This window comes from Pteropus alecto, unplaced genomic scaffold (assembly GCF_000325575.1).
Source record: "Pteropus alecto unplaced genomic scaffold, ASM32557v1 scaffold171, whole genome shotgun sequence".
Lineage (NCBI taxonomy): Eukaryota > Metazoa > Chordata > Mammalia > Chiroptera > Pteropodidae > Pteropus > Pteropus alecto.
In genome coordinates, this window is record NW_006431925.1 from 5,057,470 (window position 1) to 5,079,177 (window position 21,708).

At 33.2% G+C, this 21,708-nt stretch overlaps 1 protein-coding gene across 1 annotated transcript in view; it reads right to left on the minus strand.

The window, feature by feature from the left end:
* HECTD1 (HECT domain E3 ubiquitin protein ligase 1) overlaps positions 1 to 21,708 on the minus strand; it is an 80,817-nt gene that overhangs the window by 2,179 nt on the left and 56,930 nt on the right. Inside the window, exons 25-41 of the mRNA XM_006906863.3 lie at positions 19,376 to 20,212; positions 18,466 to 18,687; positions 13,247 to 13,380; positions 12,281 to 12,403; positions 10,833 to 10,989; positions 9,481 to 9,703; positions 8,242 to 8,296; positions 7,856 to 8,038; positions 7,248 to 7,455; positions 7,078 to 7,163; positions 6,754 to 6,881; positions 5,300 to 5,501; positions 3,519 to 3,656; positions 2,624 to 3,231; positions 1,588 to 1,666; positions 1,369 to 1,462; positions 572 to 722 (exon numbers count right to left, since the gene is read on the minus strand). Of these exons, the coding sequence (XP_006906925.2) occupies positions 572 to 722; positions 1,369 to 1,462; positions 1,588 to 1,666; positions 2,624 to 3,231; positions 3,519 to 3,656; positions 5,300 to 5,501; positions 6,754 to 6,881; positions 7,078 to 7,163; positions 7,248 to 7,455; positions 7,856 to 8,038; positions 8,242 to 8,296; positions 9,481 to 9,703; positions 10,833 to 10,989; positions 12,281 to 12,403; positions 13,247 to 13,380; positions 18,466 to 18,687; positions 19,376 to 20,212 (3,628 nt within the window). The remainder of the gene's footprint in view (positions 1 to 571; positions 723 to 1,368; positions 1,463 to 1,587; positions 1,667 to 2,623; positions 3,232 to 3,518; positions 3,657 to 5,299; positions 5,502 to 6,753; positions 6,882 to 7,077; positions 7,164 to 7,247; positions 7,456 to 7,855; positions 8,039 to 8,241; positions 8,297 to 9,480; positions 9,704 to 10,832; positions 10,990 to 12,280; positions 12,404 to 13,246; positions 13,381 to 18,465; positions 18,688 to 19,375; positions 20,213 to 21,708) is intronic.

A 21,708-nucleotide genomic window follows, 5' to 3' on the forward strand; every position in this document is an offset into this window, starting at 1 on the left:
TGCTAATGTGGATACATGAGAGAATATCCATATTATCAGGAAATGTATTACAGAGTAAAGGGACACGATACATGCAACATAATTCTCAAACAGTTCAGAAAAAAATAGCCAGTGTGTCTATATATATATATATTTATTATGTGTAGGTATATGTGTGTGTATAAAGCAAGACATATAGTTTAAAGAAACAGCAAAATGTTAAATACTGGTGAGTCTGGATAAAGGTTTATGGGGACTTCTTTCAACTATTCAACTTTTCTGTAAGTTTGAAATTATTTGAAAATATAGGTTACTATAAAAGCAATAAAGCCTAAGGTTTACAGTTCTCCAATTTTTAAAATAACCAACAATTAAAACTGAGAAAAGGAATCTTAACATTAGCCAAGACTCAGCTGTCTTTTTCTGTAAACTCAGTCTTATTAATGGATATGCACCCTGGTGATGGTGAGACTTAACTGCTTTCTCACTTTATGAATACAATACACTGAGTCAAAGTTCTTTTCAGATCATCTGCCATATGATTTTGGGACATAAACAATTTTGTTAATCTTAGAAAATAACCAACACATACCTGTCACGTGTATAACCCAACTTAGGTTCAGTATAATTAATAATATCCTCTGCTGCCCAGGATGGCGACTGGTTTCCACAAAGAATCATTTGGACTTCTTCATGGCTGAAGGAACTTAATTTCTCCATTGGAAAAACTTTATTAAACCCATCTACATTATACACACAGCAGGAAAAACACACACACACACCTTAGTTACTAAGTTATATTTTCAAAATACTAAATTTCAAATCAAAATATTGTTTGGAAAAATAAAATATAAATTAAAATAGCTTGAAATAATAACTGTGCTAGGGTTTTAAGTACAGAAATCTCTTGCTTAATATCACAAATGTAAACTAAGAGAATATTTGGTCACTATGGTCAATAACCAAATTCTGATAATTTCCCAACCAGTATACTGTATCCATCATACAAGCCAGCCAAAGCTATAAGTGATAAACAGTTTAATATATGTTCCTTTAATCTTCACCAGAAGAACTTAAGTTCTAACATGGTTTGATTCATCCTAATCATATAATGTGGAAAGAATGCAACCTATGACCACTTAAAAATGAAGAAATGGAAGCCAAAAGTGGGTGCCCCATTACTCAGGAGGAGCATGCTGAGCTATCTTACAATGTTCCAACCTGTTCTGGGTACTGTGCAGGACCTAACTATCTGGAAGACAAAAAGTTAAGAGTAATGAGAGAGTAATCTGGAGATTACCAGCAATTCTTGACCATAGCAGTGCCTTAATTTCAGCTTTCTTGAGGTAAAAAAAGAGAGAGATTAAGCTAAAGAGCCTTAAAAATTACCTCTAAAAGCTTCCATCTGTTTCTGAATACCCGTATGCATACAAAAGTCAAACATCAAATCTACATATTCTTCTGCATTATCCATTGTTATCATCTGCAAAGGAAAATTTGCCAACATTATTGTTAATATCTAGGAATATTTCAGAAGCACCTAGTACAATTAGCTTCAGTAAGAGGATGACTCTGAACTTAAAACTACATCAAAAGCAAAATTTTTACCTCATCTTCACCACTTGGCTTGAGATCCACAGCTGTAAAACCATATATTCTTGAGGAAGGACAAAACTGGAAATTTAACCTGGGAGAACAAAATAAGGATCAGATTAACATTTGGCTACCACTGCTATTTAATTTTCATAACATTACTGCCCAAAGCATGAACCCCCTTGTACCCATCTCCAGCAACAAAGTCAGTGTACTGCTTAGATGTTAAGTATGAAACATTTTTAAAGGCAAAACTCTATGCACAAAAACGATTAGGACAACTGTTATCAAACCTGGCTGTGCCAAGGACTGCATGAAACCACCTTTCCATATTTCACTTTCCCCTTACAGCAAAAAAAAAAAATCAATGAACTGATTTCTGAAATGAATTCTGGCAACACCAAATTTAGAAAATTTATTTTTTCTTGCAGGAAGAAACTATTGCTTCAGTAAAGTTGTTCACACTATGCCAACCACCCCACTGCCCAACAAACCTTGAATATGAGGGAGGGTGGGAGGAAAAGCAAGCCTTGCAGTCAACCTAAAATCATCGCAAAACATACCAAGGCTATAACAGTTACATGTAAATAAATTAATATAGTTTTATCAAAAGATCTGCAACATCTGAGTTAGTTAATGCAGCCATTGGGGATAGGCTTACATACAAAGCAAACTATTTTGAGCTTTGCCAAGTAGGTTGGCTGGCTGGCTGGCTGGCTATATATATGTAATATATAACGCACACACACATATAAAAATTAGCTAATTTGTCAAAAATTTTTGGCTTTCGAGTTTTTTATACAAGATATATACATTTATCACGTTTGATAAATCATAACCTTTCAGGTTTATTAATAAACTATATATTCTGATATTCTAAGCTGTCTTAATATTAATAAATCAAAGGTTCAAATCAATAATCAGTATTTCCTATAGCATATTATTGTTCTATAAGACTTTACTCATATATTGCAAATTAGTGGGAACAAAGAAACAAAAGCTTTAGAACTTATTCATTCATTAGGTTGAAGAATATTTGTATTAAGCTTACCCTAAATCCTCTATGCTAAGAGGAGGCCCAGATCCTGATGGATTCTTCAGCACTAGTTCCTGTAATTTTGTGTTCTTCTCGTCTTCAGAAAGACCTTTGCTACTTAAAATCTGGCGCCTCTTGATAGCAAGGTCTTTAATTTCTTTTAAAAATCTGGCTCTATGTGGGTTTACTAGTTCAAAGTCTTCCCAAGTTAAAATTCCATTAAACCAAGCTGGGGGTTTTGGTTTGGGGGGATCTAGAATAAACTCTGATTTTGAATCCTCTTCAAAGCTTCCTACTGAGAGTGAATCATGACCTTCTTCTGTAGAAGCTTCTGACTGACTTTCAGTACAGTGTAAGTCTCTGTCACCTCGTGACTCATAAATCAGTTTACTCATATTGCTTTTAATGTCACCCATACACATAAGTTTAAAGAAAGGTTTAGAAATAGGTAAGTCCACAAGTCTATTGTCTTGAATGCATTTGGCCAAGAAAATTCCAAGGAAATGAAAGAGTTTTGTGATCCTTTCAAGCTCATCACTATCTTGTGGAAATGGTGCTGTGAACAGTCCACATGACCTCTGCACATAGTAGCCAGGAGGTTTCAATCCACCTCCAAGATCAACCTAATTTTTTAGAGGGAGAAATGTAAATAAAATTAAACAAAAGATCCATAAATGTTAAACATCTTATCAATTAGCTATCTAAAATTATTTTTATATACATTTTATTAAATTATTTTTGTAACTAAATATTATCCTTTAAAAACAGTTTAATATTATCAAAATTATTCAATAATAAATTAAGAGTCAGAAAAACCTGGCTTATGTTCTGAAAGCATAACCTCTTTTTAACACTTTCTAAAAGCAAAATCACATATAAAATCATAAAATGGGGAAAAAAGAAATCTTACATGACGAGATTCATCATCTGGAAAGTTATCATCACAAAGCCAAGCTCCCAAGTCAGTTCTCTGGAATTCTGCTGCCACCAAAGCATAAAACTCTAATGTAGGTCCCAAACCAGTTCCTTCTTCTCCTAAAAATTCAACCTGAAGTGTGAACAAATTAATTGTAAAGGTAAGTGAGCTTAAATGACCCCATTCTTGCCAAAATTAGTCATATCCAATCCAGTAATATACTTTTTTTACAGCAGCAGTATGATACATTCATTATAAGCAATATGGAAGTTTTTTTCATGTTTATTGTACACTATTACATGTTTAAATACTGGTGAGAATTGTTCGTACATTAATTTACTTCTCCCAACAACCCTGAAAAATAGATTAGTTTCTTTTTATCCATGGGGAATACATTCCAAGACCCTCAGTGGATTCCTGAAATTGATAGTACCAAATCCTATATTTATGTTTTTTCCTACATGTACATGCTATGATAAATTTAATTTATAAGTTATACACAGTAAAAGATAAATAACTAATAAAATATAACAATATACTGTAAAAAAAGTTATGTGAATATGCTCGCTCTCAAGATACCTAATAACTGGGACAGCTACTAAGTGACTAACGGGCAAGTAGCATATACAGCGTGGATACACCAGACAAAGGGTGATTCACGGAAGGAACAATACTGCATTATGCTCAATGGAGTCAATTTAAAACTTAAGAATTATTTCTGAAATTTTTCATTTAATATTTTTGGACCACTGTTGACCAAGGGTAACTGAAACAGCAGAGAATAAAATTTAGGATAAGGGCAGACTACAGTACATCTTTTTACACCAAAGGAAACTAAAATTCAGATAAAAAAGTTAAATCATTTGCTTGAGGAAATGATGGTATACTGAGTTGTATGTGTCTATGTAATACCAAAACCCAAACTCTCTCATTTCTGACTTTAGGCAATCACTTTAAAGGTTTTATCCATACTCTACCTGTTCCAAATGATTTAAGGCAGCTTACAAAAACATATAGTGCAAAGTAAATATACACATACACACACACACACACACACACACACACACACACACACACGTGTATATATATATATATATATAAAATCTAGGTTAGACACATATATGGGTACAAAAAATAAGATGAAGGCAAAGAAAGTTTAAAGTGAAAGACATAAGGCTTACATATTTTCTAGAGATATAATTGTTATGATCAGTCTGTAATCCAAAAGATAAACAAAAAGGCTGGTTCACAACTGTTGACAGGAAAGAGATTTCTTCCATCATCCCTCACACAAAGAATAATATGTAGATAGCATATAATCGACAATGCCCACAAAAACATTCTCTAGTAAATATACTGAATTTCACACTGCCATTTGTTACATCTCTCAATATAGAACAATGATATAACACCAAGCACAATTTAAGTGAAACAGTATTATAAAACTATGCTCCAAAAATAGATATCTAACAGCACAGCTTAATATAAAGGTAACTTTTAGAGTATCAAAAAGAATCCTTTGTGAATACTATTATTTGGTCCAGGATTTGTTAAGAAATAGATAGTGTCCTTCAAATAGACCAAGCACTTTCCTATCTCAAGAATGAAGATATTCTTTGTTGCTCATTGTAAATCACAAAATCCTGACCCCTGAGATGAGCTGACATCCTCTTATGAAAGATGTTCTGCTAGAAATCCCTCTTCCTTTCTATCTAACGCAGATCAGCTGGTTCTCTGTTATTACTGCACACACACAAAAATTTTATATGAGGTACCTCGAGAACTGATTTCCGATCTGCATGTATTTGCATGACATTCTCAGCCCATTCCATCAGTGATTCACCACGGGGAACTTTTACTCTTTCATGCTTCAGACGACCAACTCGAAACTCTCCTGGGTCATCTCGTCTTACACTACTTGTGGTCCTCGTTCTTTCCACAGTGGCCTCACGTCGGTTTTGTAACCACACTATTGCTCTGAAATAGAAAAATATCTATGTAGCTGTAGCATACAGAAATAGTTGACTGTGCTACCAACCTGCTACATAAAAATATAGACAAATGTTTCCTAACTACTAAACAATGGTTATGCTATTTATTACTGTGATACAAACTGAAAGCCATCATTAAAATGATATTGTGATTTTAAAATATTTTCTTTTTAGCAATGCAGAACTAACCCATCTAGGGTGGAAGAAAGAATCTTGAACAAGGAATAAGATGAAAGATCTACTCTCATGTGTGTTACAATTTTTTGGTACTCTCAGGCAAATCAGCTAAGTACTTTGAGAATCAATTTCCTCATCTATAAAAGAGAAATCATAACCAATGCCATTTATCACAATAGGCTTGTAGTTCCATGTGTACAAATGCTTTATAAATGGTATAAAATGGGACAACAATGTAACCTATCAGGGAAACAAATAATTCCATTTTAAATTAGAATATTTTTATATCTACTTTGAAAATACTCTTGATACTCAAATCATTCAACAAATATTTATTGAGCATTTACGATGTGCTATATACTACTTTAGAAACTACAGCAAGAGGTAAACAAAACAGCCAGAAATTCCTGCCCTCATAAAACTTTCATCTAGTGGAAGGAGACAGAAATAAGTAAAATATGTAGTATATTAAATGGTAGTAAGAGAAAAATGATGGCCGGAATGTAGATATATTTCAATGCTACCAAAGCTATTTGCAAGCATTTAATTTGGTATTCCTGGGATCTTTTAACAACTAATAATTTATGTAAGCTACTTAAGAACTGTACAAAATGCTAACGAAAGCAATATATCTGGCCCTCCGTATCCACGAGTTGGCCCTCCATATCCACAGATGTTGAACCCACAGATACAGAGGGGCTAACTAGGGGACTTGAGCATCTATGGATTTTGGTATCCTCGGGAGTCCTGGAACCAATCCCCCATGGAGACCAAGGGATGATTATATTCCAACCCACACTATTCCAAGAGATCAATCCACACTACACCAAGAGAGCATATATCCAACTGGAAACAAAATAATATTTAAATGTTGACAACTCTTTAAAAAGAAAAGGAAATAATATATTCTCTCCATAAGTATATTATAAATATAAAGTATATTAGTACATTTTGAGCTACATTCCCTCCATAAGTATATTATAAAGTATATTAGTACATTTTGAGCTTACATAACATTAAAAAACTTGTATTCTAAAAATATAAAAGGATACACTTCCTACCTTGATGCACCAAATGCGGTACATGTGAAATAAAGCTGTCTAGTTTCAAACGGTATTAGAAAAGGACACTTGCTGGTTAATTGTTCACACCAGTCTGGCAGAGCCCCACTGGCCAATGCCAATGGTTCCTGTAAATTAACAAATAACAATGTGTTAAGGCAATTACCTAAAAAGACAAAAAGAAGTCAATTCTTAAATGTAAAGAAATGAATGCAATAGACCAAATGGCCCAAATCATTGAATCAGAGGGAAGGGAGAGATGGTGGGAGGTAGAAAAGGAAGTCCAATGGTTACAGACTAAAGAGTCAACTCTGACTTTATTACCTCGATCTGCTGCAAAATTTTTGTTGTGATTTTTTTGCTAGTAAATTCATCTGGTGGGAAAGTAAACTGAGGCTGCTCATCACCTTCTGTAAAATTAATAAAATTAATAAAAATATAAACTGATTTACTATTTAAAATGCCATAGAAATGAAACAAGGCTTCTTACAAACCTTCTTGGGATATTCTTGAATAAGGGTCACTTGCAACTATATACAGAATACGCAGAAGCTGAAGGACGTCTTCTACTCCACAAGAATTCTGTCCATTGCCTGCTTTGGCCTGAGGTTGTTCTTTTGTTAAATTAAGAATATCACTGCTTTGAAGAGTAGAAATGGCTCCCTGGTTTAAGCCAGACTTTGTTCCATGCTCACAAAAATCCTGAGGAAACCATTAGCAAAACTAGCCATTAATCACATTTTTAAGAAAAGCAATATATTATCCTATTAGTATTCCTCTGAAAAAGGCTGGGATATTTTAAAGAACTGCCTTCTTTTTTGAAAAAAAAACAGTATTGCCCAAGTTGAAAATTAATGCATTCTAAACCATTAAAACTCCCAAATAATGTAAAACCACTATAAGCCACAATTAAAACTATATTTAGATTCCAATACCACAAATCATATTTGAAATTTTAGCATTGGGATATTTACAATGTTAATTCAACCTTATTTGTTTAGTATGTCCCAATAAAACTCTCTTCCTTAAGAATCTTTAAAAGCTGCAAAACAAAGCACAAAGCCATTCTCAATCAAAATAGTGTTTTGATGCCAATATATACCTTATATGCAGCTATGAGCTGAGAACAATTTCTGTTTTTCCTAATACTTTTATTAGTGCCAGTTAATTTCCAGTGGCGTAGGAAAGCGGCGTCTGCATTCTTCTGCAGGTAGGTTATCAAGTCATTCTTTGGTAATTCATCAGTGCCAAGGTACTGTTCCACATGCTCTATAGACCAACAACCCTACAATAGGAAAAACCAAATGTTGGCCTTTCCTGATTATAAAGTCTACGCTATTTCACATGCATTACATAAGGTAGTTTTAAGATCATGCATTTAATCTAATTTAAAGAAATTTCATTTTAGTGATTTTGTCCCTCAAATGTTCAAATGAAAACAATGTTAGTTTTTTTCATTTTTTTCTAAATAGTCAAGAAGTAACTTACCATTTTTCCATTTTCCTTTTCTTTGTCAGAGTCCTTCATTTCTCTGTACATGATTCTAAACATGGACATATTATTCAAGTTAATTCATATATCAAATGATTTGTGGTTAATTCTAGTAAGACTTCAATTTTTAAAAAATAGATGAATGATGCCATTCATTAGCCATATGCTTATATTAAATACTGAACTCAGGGAGAATTTATCAAAAAAAACCCAATTAATTTGTTAAATATAATGGAAAGTAGCAGAAATCATATTCCTGAAAAAGAATTATGGTTTATAAATTTAGCATTGTTGCAAAGAAAACATACATCAAACCTGGAACTTTTAAACATATGAATAACATGCTATATCATATATTGTTGTAAGAATAAAATGAGAAATGGTTTGCTTCTGTGTCTAGATGGAAAGAAGAATAAGAATAACAAAGACCAGAAGTGTTTATGTTCATGTAAGGTGGTTGAGATCAAATTTTCCTCTAATAAAAATTGAAGGTGGGGATTGCCATGATGATCTATTCTATCTCAATAGGACCTAGGTTATTTTATGGGATATTATATAAGATTATCAATGTTGTTAAGAGAGCATCAGAAAAATACACTTAACAAAGTCACATAAGGATAATTATCATTTTTATATAAATATGCTATAATGTAAAAAAATATATAAATTAATGTATATGATATAATAAATATTATGGGTAATACTGAGCACTTTCTACATTGCAGAGTACTGAAAACGCTTTACATATATTAAAATTCATTGATTCCTCACAACTACTCTCATTTTATAGATTGGGAAAGTGAGGCACTAAAATGTTAAATAAATTTGCCCAAGGTCACTCATAATTATTTGTTGAATCAATGAATGAATGAATGAACAAAGAGGCAGGCTTAACTCATAGATCCCAAACAAATAAATAGAAAATATTTAGTACGTTATGCACAATCCCAGTCAAAGAGTTCAACTATTATGTGAGGAACTAGTTTAGATTATTTCTAAAGTTCCTTTCAGCTGTGAATCTTAACCTTTCTATAGCAGGGGTCAAAAATGATTTTAGCTGTTCCTATAAATCAACAACAAAAACCAAATCTTTTCCGTTCAAAATATAGAAATACAATGCTTCTTGGCTCATGTACTATAAAAATATCTCATGTAGTTCAAAATATAGAAATACAATGCTTCTTGGCTCATGTACTATAAAAATATCTACTTAAAAATTAAATTTAAATCTCTTACGTGTATGTTGGCTCCCAAATACGCCTAAGTTTATCTGATTTCACATTGCCATTACAGGACAACTGAAGCAATTTTTGTACATAGTAAAAGATGGTTGATCTAAAATTAGTGAGTGGTAATTCAACTTCACGAGTTGTTCCAAGACCTGTTACTTTCAAAGTGAGGGCTAATCGAGGTGATGGGGTACATTCGACTTCTTCCAAGAGTTCTGAATGAGGTGTTCCTAAAAATATGGAAGATGTGAAAAACAATTACACTAAAGCAGCCCAGAAAGAACAACGCTAGGAGACAGGCTATACAAAATCTAAACTCTTCTGCCACATGTCAGCTATATAGCACTCTCTTGGCCTCGACATTTTTGTTCTTTTAAATGGGAGTAATAAACCAAGGTTATTTAAAGACAGATAAAAGACTAGAACTTATGCATATGATATGGATCTCTCATTTTTATTAGGGAACATATGCTAACTATATGAATATTTTGGTAACATTTTATTTTTATAAATGAGAAAACTAAAATTGTTCATATTTCTACATCTGGAGAAAACCATATATTTTGGTCAATTACTTGTCAATCTTTTGCTTACACTGAATGAGCGTGTTGTGAAGTAAACACACACACACATATACAATTAGGTTCACAGTATATTTGGTGGTGTACTCTTTATTAGCTCAGGAATCTTTTCCTCATATCATAGATGGAGCTTTCAAAAATATTTTATTCACTGCATGACATTCCATTGTACTTCAAATCCCTTTCTCTAACTCTGACTCTCCTGTCTCCCTCTTATTAGGACACTGGTGATTACATTGGGCTCAACCAGATAATCTAGGATAATCTCCCCTTTTCAAAATCCTTATCTGATCACATCTACAAAATCTCTTTGGTAGTGTTAAGGTAATATATTCACAGATTCTGGAGGTTAGGATCTACATATCTTTGGTGGCGGCATTAGTGCACCTACCACACCCAAAACAGAGATGTAAGAGACAGAGTTGCCACCTAAGGCGGACTGACTCTAGAGCCCATGACTGAAACCACTATACAGCTTTTCGAAGTAAAACATGAACAGGAATAATCCTTAGTAATTCTGATCCAGTAGAAAATAAAACAAATTATTCACCTTTAAATGAAGCCTTGCTTTCAAATATTACATAAATAAAAATGGTATTTGTAAAATACTGTAATCTGCTTTTTAAAAAAACTATGTTTTTTAAGAACTGTGGCTGACAATTTTTCCTGAAAACTTTTATTTATAACCTGCATATACACACAGCACTTTACTTTTCTAATTGTAATTAATAATCTTATTTGGAATCTATTAGCTCACAAAAACTAAAATATACTGTACCCGGAGGTGGAATTTCTAGATCAGTTGTCTGTTGGACATTAGTACGACCAGGTCTAGGATCAAAAGCAGGAACCAAAGCAGAAAATTGCCGTTTTAACACATAATCATCATCCCATGTTCTCCGGCGTCCTCCCTTGGTTTCATACTCTTCTTCTTCCTATTAAAATGTCATGTATGAACATTATAAAATAAAACTTGTTATTGCAAAAGTGATATGCTATCTATAAAATAAGTACATGTTTAAGTACTTCTCTATAGTTATTACCACTCCTTAATTAGCCATATTTCTTAGACACAAAATGAGACAACATATATTTAGGTACATTTCTTAATGATTTAAGTTTATCAATAGTAAGTTGCATTAGTGTGGTTACACAAATCTATAGAACACAAAATGACAAAGAACCATACACATACATTGTACCAATGTCCTGGTTTTGACATTGTACTCTAATTGTGTAAGCTGTAACCATTGGAAGATATTAGGCAAAGGGCACATAAGACCTCTCTGTACCATCTTTGCATCTTTCTGTGAACCTATAATTATTTTTAAAGATGCTTTTTTAAAAAAGCGAAATTGCATTATATACTAAATTACGTACAAAAGATATAATGCTTGGGACTTGCTTAAAATTACTATGGGGCAAAGAGTAAACAAGTTTGACAAAGTGTTGATAACCGTTAAAGTCAAACTTCTAGCATGTTTGAAAATTTTCATAATAAAAGTTTTTAAGGAAGATTTTCTCCTGTCCTTCACTTTTAGTATCAACAAAAAGAGATCAATGAATTGTAAATATTGTAAATGTCTGATGTAACAATTTTAAAATAACTATGATATATATACTTATATGCATACACATAGCCCCTTATATTTTTAACATTTAACTGAAATTAACTTTTATAACAAATCAAACTGACATTTGACAGCTTTGGAGCCAGAGTGTCTGGGTTTTCATCCTGGATCCAAAACTTCTATGTGTGACCTTTAGCAATCACTTAATCTGAAAACTGGGGCTAATAATAACTCTTACAGGGTTGTCGAAAGGACTGAATTAGTTAATACATGTAAAGTATTGAAAAAAGTGCCCAGGACTTAATTAATGATCAATAAATGTTAGCTAACAGACTGATATTACTACCTCTACTACTACTATGAAAACTGTAACTCTTAGATAATAGCCATTAGCCTTTTTATTATATGTTTACTGTTAACCAAAGGCCAAGATAAAGGAGTCTCAAGTAAGAAACTTCTGTATGCATTATGACAGAGCAATCGTGGGCTCCATCTGAGATATGGAACCCAAGCAGTCGCGGATGTTTCTTTTATTAACTCTATTTTGTAACTCCCTCTCCTTCCCCCGTATATTTTTCTATAGGCATTTTGTTTGGTGCTTTACTATGAAAGAGGAAAAAATACACTGTAGGGAGTATAAACATGAAGCTATTACCTGCTCCCCAATAGGCCGGCTCCCTGCTCCAGCAGGAACCTGTGGTAGCTGCGAGGTAACAGCATGGTGCGTTACATCAGATCGAGAGCCGGCTCGCCGCTGCAGGGATGGACGTCTCAGAATCTGAAATTTAAAAAATGTGAAGAGACATGTCTAATTATTTGATCCATATATATCCCCATGCAGCCTTGATGTGAAACTATCAACCCACATTACCAAAACTGTCATTAATAAAATTTCATATTCATTAGCTAGCTTCAGAAAAGTTATAAAATGAATGTTTTAAATTTATCATGCATCATATATTAATAGATGCAAAAAATATGCTAATGTACTGTTTCTTAAGCAACATATACTAAAAGCATTTCTTAAAATTCTTCGCCCCATTATAACTCAACTGAGTAAGTTTTTTGAAATCTAATAATACTTTATAAGAGAAATAAAAAAGATATACAAATTACAGTAAAGAGTATTTTCAGGCAAAAGTTCAATTCAAAGACAATCATAGTAGTTAAACATTGGTATTTCTAGATTATACTGCCTAAATTTAGGTCCCTACTTTTCTACTTAACTCTTATTAATTAGGGCAAATTATTTTTTCTATGCCTGAACCCCACAGCTCTGTATAAAGAATGATGAAATAATATACTGCTTAAAATCCTATGTAAAAAAATTCTATGTAAAGAAATTATTGCAGAACTATGAAAATTGTATTCTTTAAACCTGTTAAAACATCAGCATGTGACATTTTTCCAATATAACCAACTTATTTTCTTTTAAAAGAGAATTATAAATGTTCAAATTAAAAGCATTTTTCTTAATTAGCCATATTTTTCATACTGGTACAGTATTTTCTTGCTTTAAAGTTTAACCAAGAATTTGCTTTTCCTCTCTTCATTTATTAACTTCCTTCATTCAATTATTAACATCCTATCTTAGTTAAAAGAATGGGGACTCTCTCTCTACCATAACCTCCTCGTATTCCTGGTCCTCCTGATTGTCATCTTCATTCTCATCGTCTTCCTCATCTGGCTCAGGCAAGTCCTCATCATCATCTAGCTCAGCTAACAGAGTACTGGCACGACAGCTATCAAGAAAATCTAGAAAACAAAACCAAGAACCTTACTCTCAACACAATTAACAAAGAATAACAAAATAACTCTGTTTTAATTTTACAAAACAAAAGCAAAATTTAAAAGAGACAAGTATAAAGGCCACATTTAGTAATGCCACCCTTCTTATACCACTGTACACACAGAATGACTATTAAATCATCACGAATATGGCAGAAAACATGGGATAAAGGATGATCGTAAACTAAATTGAAATGTACAAAATCATAATATAAAAGGTCAACAATATGGGCTATGCTAAAAAATAACAACGATGCTATTATCAGTCCCTGCATAAGACACAGGAAGTATAACATGGTGGAAAGAGAACACTTGAGTGTCATTCATTCTGTCAATAAATATCTACTGAGTATCTACTATGTGCCAAGAATTGTGTTAGGCACCAGGTATATATACAGTCATATACCACATGGTCAATATTTTCTGGTGACAGATGATTTTTATTTTACCTATAATAATGATATAGTTTTTTCATATAGTATGTGATGAATGGTTTTTGGTGATAGGGACTGGGAGGGTACTTGTGTTTTTATGGCTTTGGCTACAGAAATGACTGTAATGAGCTTTATTTGGAGCTTTTTTTTAATTTATAAAGATATTCATGTCTTCATATACAGTTGCTAATGTGTTGGGCCATCTCAAATGATATTTCCAAATGCCAAACCTTGGAATGAATATAGCCTTCTCACTAGTATGCGTGCGCTCTCTCTTTCTGTATATATTACTTTTATAGCTATATAGTCATGCGCCACATAGTGATGTTTTGGTCACCAACAATGGTGGTCTCATTAAGATTATAATGGAGCTGAAAAATTCCTATTGCCCAGTAAATTACACACTGTAATGTCAGAACACACCACATTACTCATGTGTTTGTAGTGATGCTGGTGTAAATAAACCTATTGCATTGCCAGTTGTATAGAAGTATATTACACACAATTATGTACAGTACATAATACTTTATGTATTTACTTAGTATACTATACTTTTTATCATTATTTTAGAGTGTACTCTTTCTACTTACGAAGTTTGCTGTAAAACAGTATGCCATGATATGTCAGCAGCAGCCTCATATTTACATCTTTTGACTGCATTATTCTCCCTTGTGCTAATTTAATCTCATGTTTTATAAATTTAGTGTAATCTTAGTGTACAATGTTTATAAAATCTACAGTAGTGTACAGTAATGTCATATACCTTCATATTTATTCACTCACCACTCACTCATATCATCCAGAGCAACTCCTATTCCTGTAAGGTCCATTCATGGTTGGTACCCTATACAACTGTATCATTTTTTCTCTTTTGTACTGTACTTTTACTGTACCTTTTCTATGTTTAGACATGTTCAGATATACAAATACTTACCATTGTGTTACAACTGCTACAATATTCAGTAAAGTAACATGCTGTACAGATTTGTAGCCTAGGAGCGACAGGATATATAGCTATACCATCTAGTTTTGTGTAAGTGCATGCTGTCATGTTCACACGATGACAAAACTGCCTAATGACACATTTCTTAAAACGTATCCCAATTGTTAAGCAGTGCATGACTACTATTGTAAACAGAATAGGCATGGTCTGAGCCTCCATGGAGCTTACAGAGGAGAGAGGCATTTAAAAACTAAATAAATGAATATATTAATATAAACTATAAAAGATCTTATACAGGAAAAGAACAAAAGTTAGTCAGAAAAGACCTAGGCTTAGCTATGTGACCTAGCAAGTTAATTAACGATGACTACTTAAGGACAATGCCTCTTTATGGAATAACATCTTTCATTTGATCCATACTATCTAGCACATAAAGAATTTCAATAAACTTGAATCCATTTTACCTCTCTCCTCCTTAGGATCTCTCCCCCTCACCCCACAATAAAGACTGTCAAATTTACATTGTCCTACATAATGGTGTTGACAAGCTGTTTTTCACAAAAACTGAAAACAAAAAAAGGAATAATAGGACTAAAACAGGAGAATTTTTTTACTAGATCTAGAAGAAAAACAACTTCTATGGCTAAAAAGACAGTATATACTCCACATTCCACAAGAATATTCAGAAGACAACTTATAATTATTTAATAGACTCTTGCCTTTGCATACCTCTGAACCAAATATATTTTTTTAAGTTTAATAATTACATGGGACTAAAAATTCAATGCCTTTTACTGGATGGTTGGCTAGTAGGAAAAAAGAGGCCTGAAACTATATTCAATTAGTTTCTATAGCACACATTTTTTAACACTTTAATATTCTGAAATCAGATTATGTCTTAGAAGCAATGGCAAGTCACAGCTAAACTGGCAACATTTTTTCCTTAGTGACGTAAAATAATGCCGTCTCATAATGGCATCTTAAATTTGATAAAATATATTACCCCTATTACATGTAAGGTGCCATCCTGCAATTGTCAGTGGTTCTCATGAATGTGACATGGTAGTACAAAAAATAAATTAATCCCACTTTTAGTTTATTTTTAAAGGAAAATCATCTAACTTTATATTCTGAAATTCCGTCTCTTGTGTTACAGTTCATTGAAGTCAGGTTCTTTTTACTCATTATCTTCCCTTTAATATCAGAGTATAAGACAAGAAGATAAAAAAAGCTCTTTATTTCATATACTTGACTATATCACAGAATCAAATCATGTCCCTCAAAATATACAGTAAAAGTTTGCATATACACAAATTATTTTATAAGACAGAAATTACTCTGATCCTTCACAGCAGCACTCTTTTAAGAGTCTTTCAGTTTTAGGAATGTAGAAAAGGAAATTTTAATCATCTAACAATATTTAAAAGGCAACCAACGGCTCTAACTTTTTAATATTTTCTCCCATTAACATACCTTCACATGACCAAGAACTAAAAGCCTGACGTTAACATATTAACAAGTGAGTAGGGAGGAATAGAGGGCTACCACGGCAAAATTTGAAATGGAAAACAGCTTATTCAACACATTTATAATATTCTGGTATAATAATCATCATTATTTTGCTACATACATATTTAAAAGATAAAGTAGAAACAGAGAAATGTAATGATTTTCCTAAAACCATAAAACATCAGATCTAATTCTTGGCTTAGAATAGGAGAGGCCACATTCTCAGGAAAAAAAAAGAAGAAAACCTATTAAAGTGACGTAGACATATAATAATACTAAAAACATATCTTCATATAAATTTTCTTGTATCTGAAATAAAAATATTTTGTTAAAAAAGAACAGGCAATGTGATCAAGAATTTGTGGTAAAGGGTATTTTAAAACAATAATGATGGGAGTACAACCTTTTGGAAGGCTTTACTCCTTTAGGAATTTATCCTAAGGAAATATACAAAAATACAATTCAAGGATGCTCATTCATAACAATGTTTATGGTAATGAAAAGCTGTAACTTAAATATCCTAAATGGAGAATTTATTAAATAAAGATCAAATAGTCAAACAATGGAGTACTTGGCAGCCATTTCAAATAGCATAAAACCCAGAGAACAATGTGAAAATGTTTTGAGTGAAAAGAGCTCTCTGGAAAGGATATAATCCCTTTTTGTTTAAAAAAATAAAGGGAGAGAACATATACCTCAAGTGGTATGTATCATTTATTTAACAGTGATTGTCTCAAGAAAGTGGGGACTAGATTTTTTATCTTCATTTATATTTACTTTCTATAAAATGTTTTACTTTTCTAATAAGAGAAAATAAAACTTTTAGTAACATTTTAATTGAATCATATCATTTTATCACTGACTATATAGCATAGAAGCCATGGTGATATAACTACAGAACTTTCTAAGCAAAAATGTTAAGTGTTATCTAATTAAGGAATTATTTCCAAAAGACCTTAATAATATTGTGATATTATAATTTATAATTAGAAATATATATTTGGTCTTTGTCTCTGTTCCACACACTGAGCTCCTAAACTCTTATAATTTCCTAAATGATAAGAATAGAGGTGTCTTTTGTTATTCATTCCCAGGATTGTTTTACTGTTTTACAGGAGGCTTTTGGAAAGCCCCTAGGTAATCTAAGAATGACAGCAACCTGTCAGTGGAACCAACCATAATTAGAGGGTTAGAACTTTCATCCCACCTCTGAGACCTCTGGGGAGGGGTGAAGGGCTAGGGATTGAGTTCAGTTACCAATGGTTAATAATTTAATCAATCGTGCCTAAATCATGAAGCAAGCCTCCAAAAACACCCAAAGGATGAGGTACACAGAACTACCAGGATGGAGGACAGAACACAGCCATGGGTGGGGAGGGTCCCCAAACTCCAAGGGGACAGAAGCACCTATGCTTGCGACCCTTCCAGACCTCACTCTATGGATCTCTTCTGACTGTTCCTGAGTTATATCCTTTTTATAATAAACCAGTAATCTACTAAATAAAATATTTTCCTGAGTCCTGTGAGCTGCTCTAGCAAATAAATAGAACCTGAAGTAGGGATTGTGGAAACCTCCAATTTATAGTCAGTCCGTCAGAAACAGGAATGACAATCTGGACTTGCGATTAGGTTCTGAAGGAAAGGGAAAGGAGGGAAGGGGTCAGTGTTGTGGAACTGAGCCTTTATCATGTGGGATCTGACGTATCTGGGTAGGTAGGCAGTGTCAGAACTGAGTTAAATTATAGTTGGTGGTGTCTGAGAATTGCTTGGTGTGGGAAAATGTCACACACATTTGGTAGTCAGAGGTAACGGAAGTGAAATATTCTTTGAGTATTGAGAGTAGACACATTATATTAGTATACAAGGAATATAATTTATTAATCTTCTCTGATAAAGGTGTCAGATACCTTTGTTATAGTTATTCTAACTTCATTAGTGACAAAAGGCAAAAAAAAGATGACACACAGAAGTTCCTAGATGTCTTTTATAATCTGATTTCTTAACAGTCCCTCATATCACTGTGACTCTTTTCATCTTATATAAAGATGCCATATTTGTTAAGAAAGAATAATTCTTTTCTAATCAAAAGTTTAAAACAATCCAGCAGAAAACCATTAATAAAAGCATCACTATATAAATATCTAAATATTTTAAACTATAACTTACCATATAAGGAATATTCTGCTTCCTGACCTGTGTCACTCTCACTGGAGGTTGATGTGAGGCTGGTGGTTAAAGTATTACTTAATGACTGACCAACTGATAAAACTGTTGTTGCTGTAGCTACGTTGCTGCTGCTAGTAACACTGGATGTTGACATAGTCACTGTTGATGTAGTACCAGGTGTGGTCAAATTAGGGAAACTCTGAGCACCCATAAGAGGAGAAGCTAAGGATACAAATGAAACAAATCAGTACAAATAGGCAGGATTGTACAAATCTTAAAAAAACTAGGTTCTATATTTAGAAAAAAAATGAGGTCATAAAACACTAAATTATTAAAAGGCTGAAAAGCAACAACTTTGGGAACCCAACTGAAATCCAATTAAAAAGTCTTATTTTTATAGCACTATTATTTTTCAAAAAATTAAGCCTAGCTTTTTAAAAAAGTGAAGTAGGCAATGGAATAATTCCCAAAGATATTTTTCCAAGGGAACTACTTTGACCCATTAGTAGCTTGAATTAGAATAACTTTCAGCAGCTAATACAATTTAGAACCTAAGTAAAAGTTATACCAGTGTGATGCTCTGATTTCAACTGACTAGGATATTTAATGGTCATTTATTTCCTCATGCAACTATACTTAACGATTTATCATAGAAGAGTGAAAAACAGAAGTGTGTTATTGTTTTATCCTTTCAAAATAAGAGGTTGTTTATCACACCTGATCTGATTCTTAAAATATCATGATTCTATAGAACTTCATGTTCCTGAAGTGCTAAATTTGACATAATTGCATATAACATGGTAAATGATCTAGTTAAAGACTAAAGCCAGAACCCACTGAACAAGAAACCCTACTTTGCATCCCTCACAGTGGAAAAAGCATTGGGTTCCATAAGGAAAAGCTCACTTACTTGCTGTGCTCATCACATTCCTCCCCAAAGTATTAGTGTTGTTATCACTGCTGCTTCGGCTTAGATTCATGTTGTTCGTGGCATTAGTCCGTGCTATGTTTGCCACTCTCCTTACAAAACTCTCCAAGCTAGATGTTTCTCTTGAGGACAGATTAGGTACGCTTGCACTAGAGCTCATAGGGGCTCCAGCAGCCAACAAAGAACTCACTGATAGTCTGTTACTTGCTGAGGAGCTAAGGGGTCGTTGTGAAGCTGCTTCTTTATTAGTTAACTCAGATACTGAACTAACATCAGGAGAACTAACGCTAACAATTCCCATGGATATTGCACTAGACTCCCCAGGAGTACGAACAGAACTATCAGGGCCTAACTTTCTTTCAGCATTTTCACTTCCCGTTTCCGCTGTTAAGGTACTGGTGCTTGCACTGGAAGATGACCCTACTTCTGTTTGAGGGACGTTTTCAGCAGATGAAAGAACAACAATTGGTTCATGGACATCAGCTCCTGAAACTATACTGTGTTCCATTACAATTTCTGATCTCCGTTCCGTTTTGGTCGAACCCAAGCTGATGTCGCTGCTACTGGCCACGCTACACACAGAACTGCTGCTTCCTTTTCTACTTGAGGAGCCTGCAGCAGCAGATGTCTTGTCTGGACAGTTGTTTTTCACCAAGCTGCTCCATGATTGCGTTGTGCCTGAAACAGTGGATGAAACAGGTTTGGGTGATGCCACTGTATCAGGGTCGTACCCTGGTGCAAGCTTGAGGTCAAATTTTCCTTCTGCGCCCATACGGTAAGAGTTTGAGCCACCAGCATCCCAGGTGACATCAATCCAGCCTGGAAAGGGACAGGAGTTTGTGAGACCCAGCAGAAAGCAGATAGGAGCGTGTCAGACAGTAGCTCCACAATATGGGATCAGCTTTTCATCAGTGTTGTACTTTTCTGAATTTCTATAGTCACTTAAGGTCTGTCAACCTAAATTAAGTTCTTCCTTTATTTCTATTATTTCTGAACTGTTTGCTCTGGTGATATTTAAAAACAATGTAAGGGTCATGTTTACAACTATTGGGGTATTTTTTAAGGGGAAGAACTATAAAAACTTTTTTAAAATTGATACAAATGGTAAAACACTGCAACTTCAAGTATAAATGAAATCTAAGTAAAAAGGATTTTTAGTTGCTAACCATGATTATGTGGTTGAATGTTCTTTATAGAAAAAAAGTGCTGGCTTACCATTAATTTCTGAGTTTGGGCTAAATCCTATAATTGACAGACAAAAATTCACATATCACTGTAGAATTTTAGGTCACTAGCTCAAATAACACTAAGTTAGCATTTCGGTTGTGTTCTCAAAGTTCAGTGGTTACTTGGTTCTCTTATGATTAAGTTTAATAAATTTAAATAAGCACAGAAAATTCTTAAAACAAAATTTAAAAGTATACTAAGCTTTTTTACTAGAACCTACATGCTAAAGCTAATAACCTGCAAAGAACTAATGAGTAAAATGATATTCAATCTATATTTACTTATACTTGGAAAATGATACTTATTCTTTTTTTAAAGCAACTTCCAAAAGCAATAAAATAAAGTGCCTATTAGAAAGGAAATTAATAGAAATTTTACAATCTTATTATGGTGTTATAAACTAACTACTTCAGGGAAAAACACAACACATAAAAGTATTTATTTTTAAGCATAATAAGTCTTTATAAAGTTTAAAAGTACTTTACCCATACACACACGTACTCCCATGCATGCGCACTGTGCACAAACACACACACACATGCCAACTTCATATATGTTTATGATGAGACTCAGAGGGGTATAAGTAATATTGAATTACCTGTGGGGATTCTCTGCATATGAGTTCTTTGAGAGGAAAACTGACCCAAATCTATAGAATCTAGTTTACATGAGATTTCAATCGCCTCAATTTATTCTTTATGCTGAAATAACCTCTGAAGAACCAAAATTTAGCTATCTCTTCTGCAATATGGAGAAGTATGAGAAAAGGAAAGATTCAAAAACATATCCCAACCCCAAATAAAAAGAACGTTTGTATTGTATTAATTGGTGCAAAAATATACTGATAATTTATTTCATAGCACTTATCAAAATCTGTAATTTTATTTTAATCTGTTTCACCCAGAAGGCAGGGGATCATACTTTATTGTTGACCATTATATATATGAAGTCTAACAAAGTACCTTCACATAATAGACATTCATATTTGTAGAATAAATAAAAAGTATTATCTATATATTGGTTGGGATTTAACTGATATAATGTGGGAAAATAATTTTAAAATTCAAATCATATTAGGCTTGAGAATG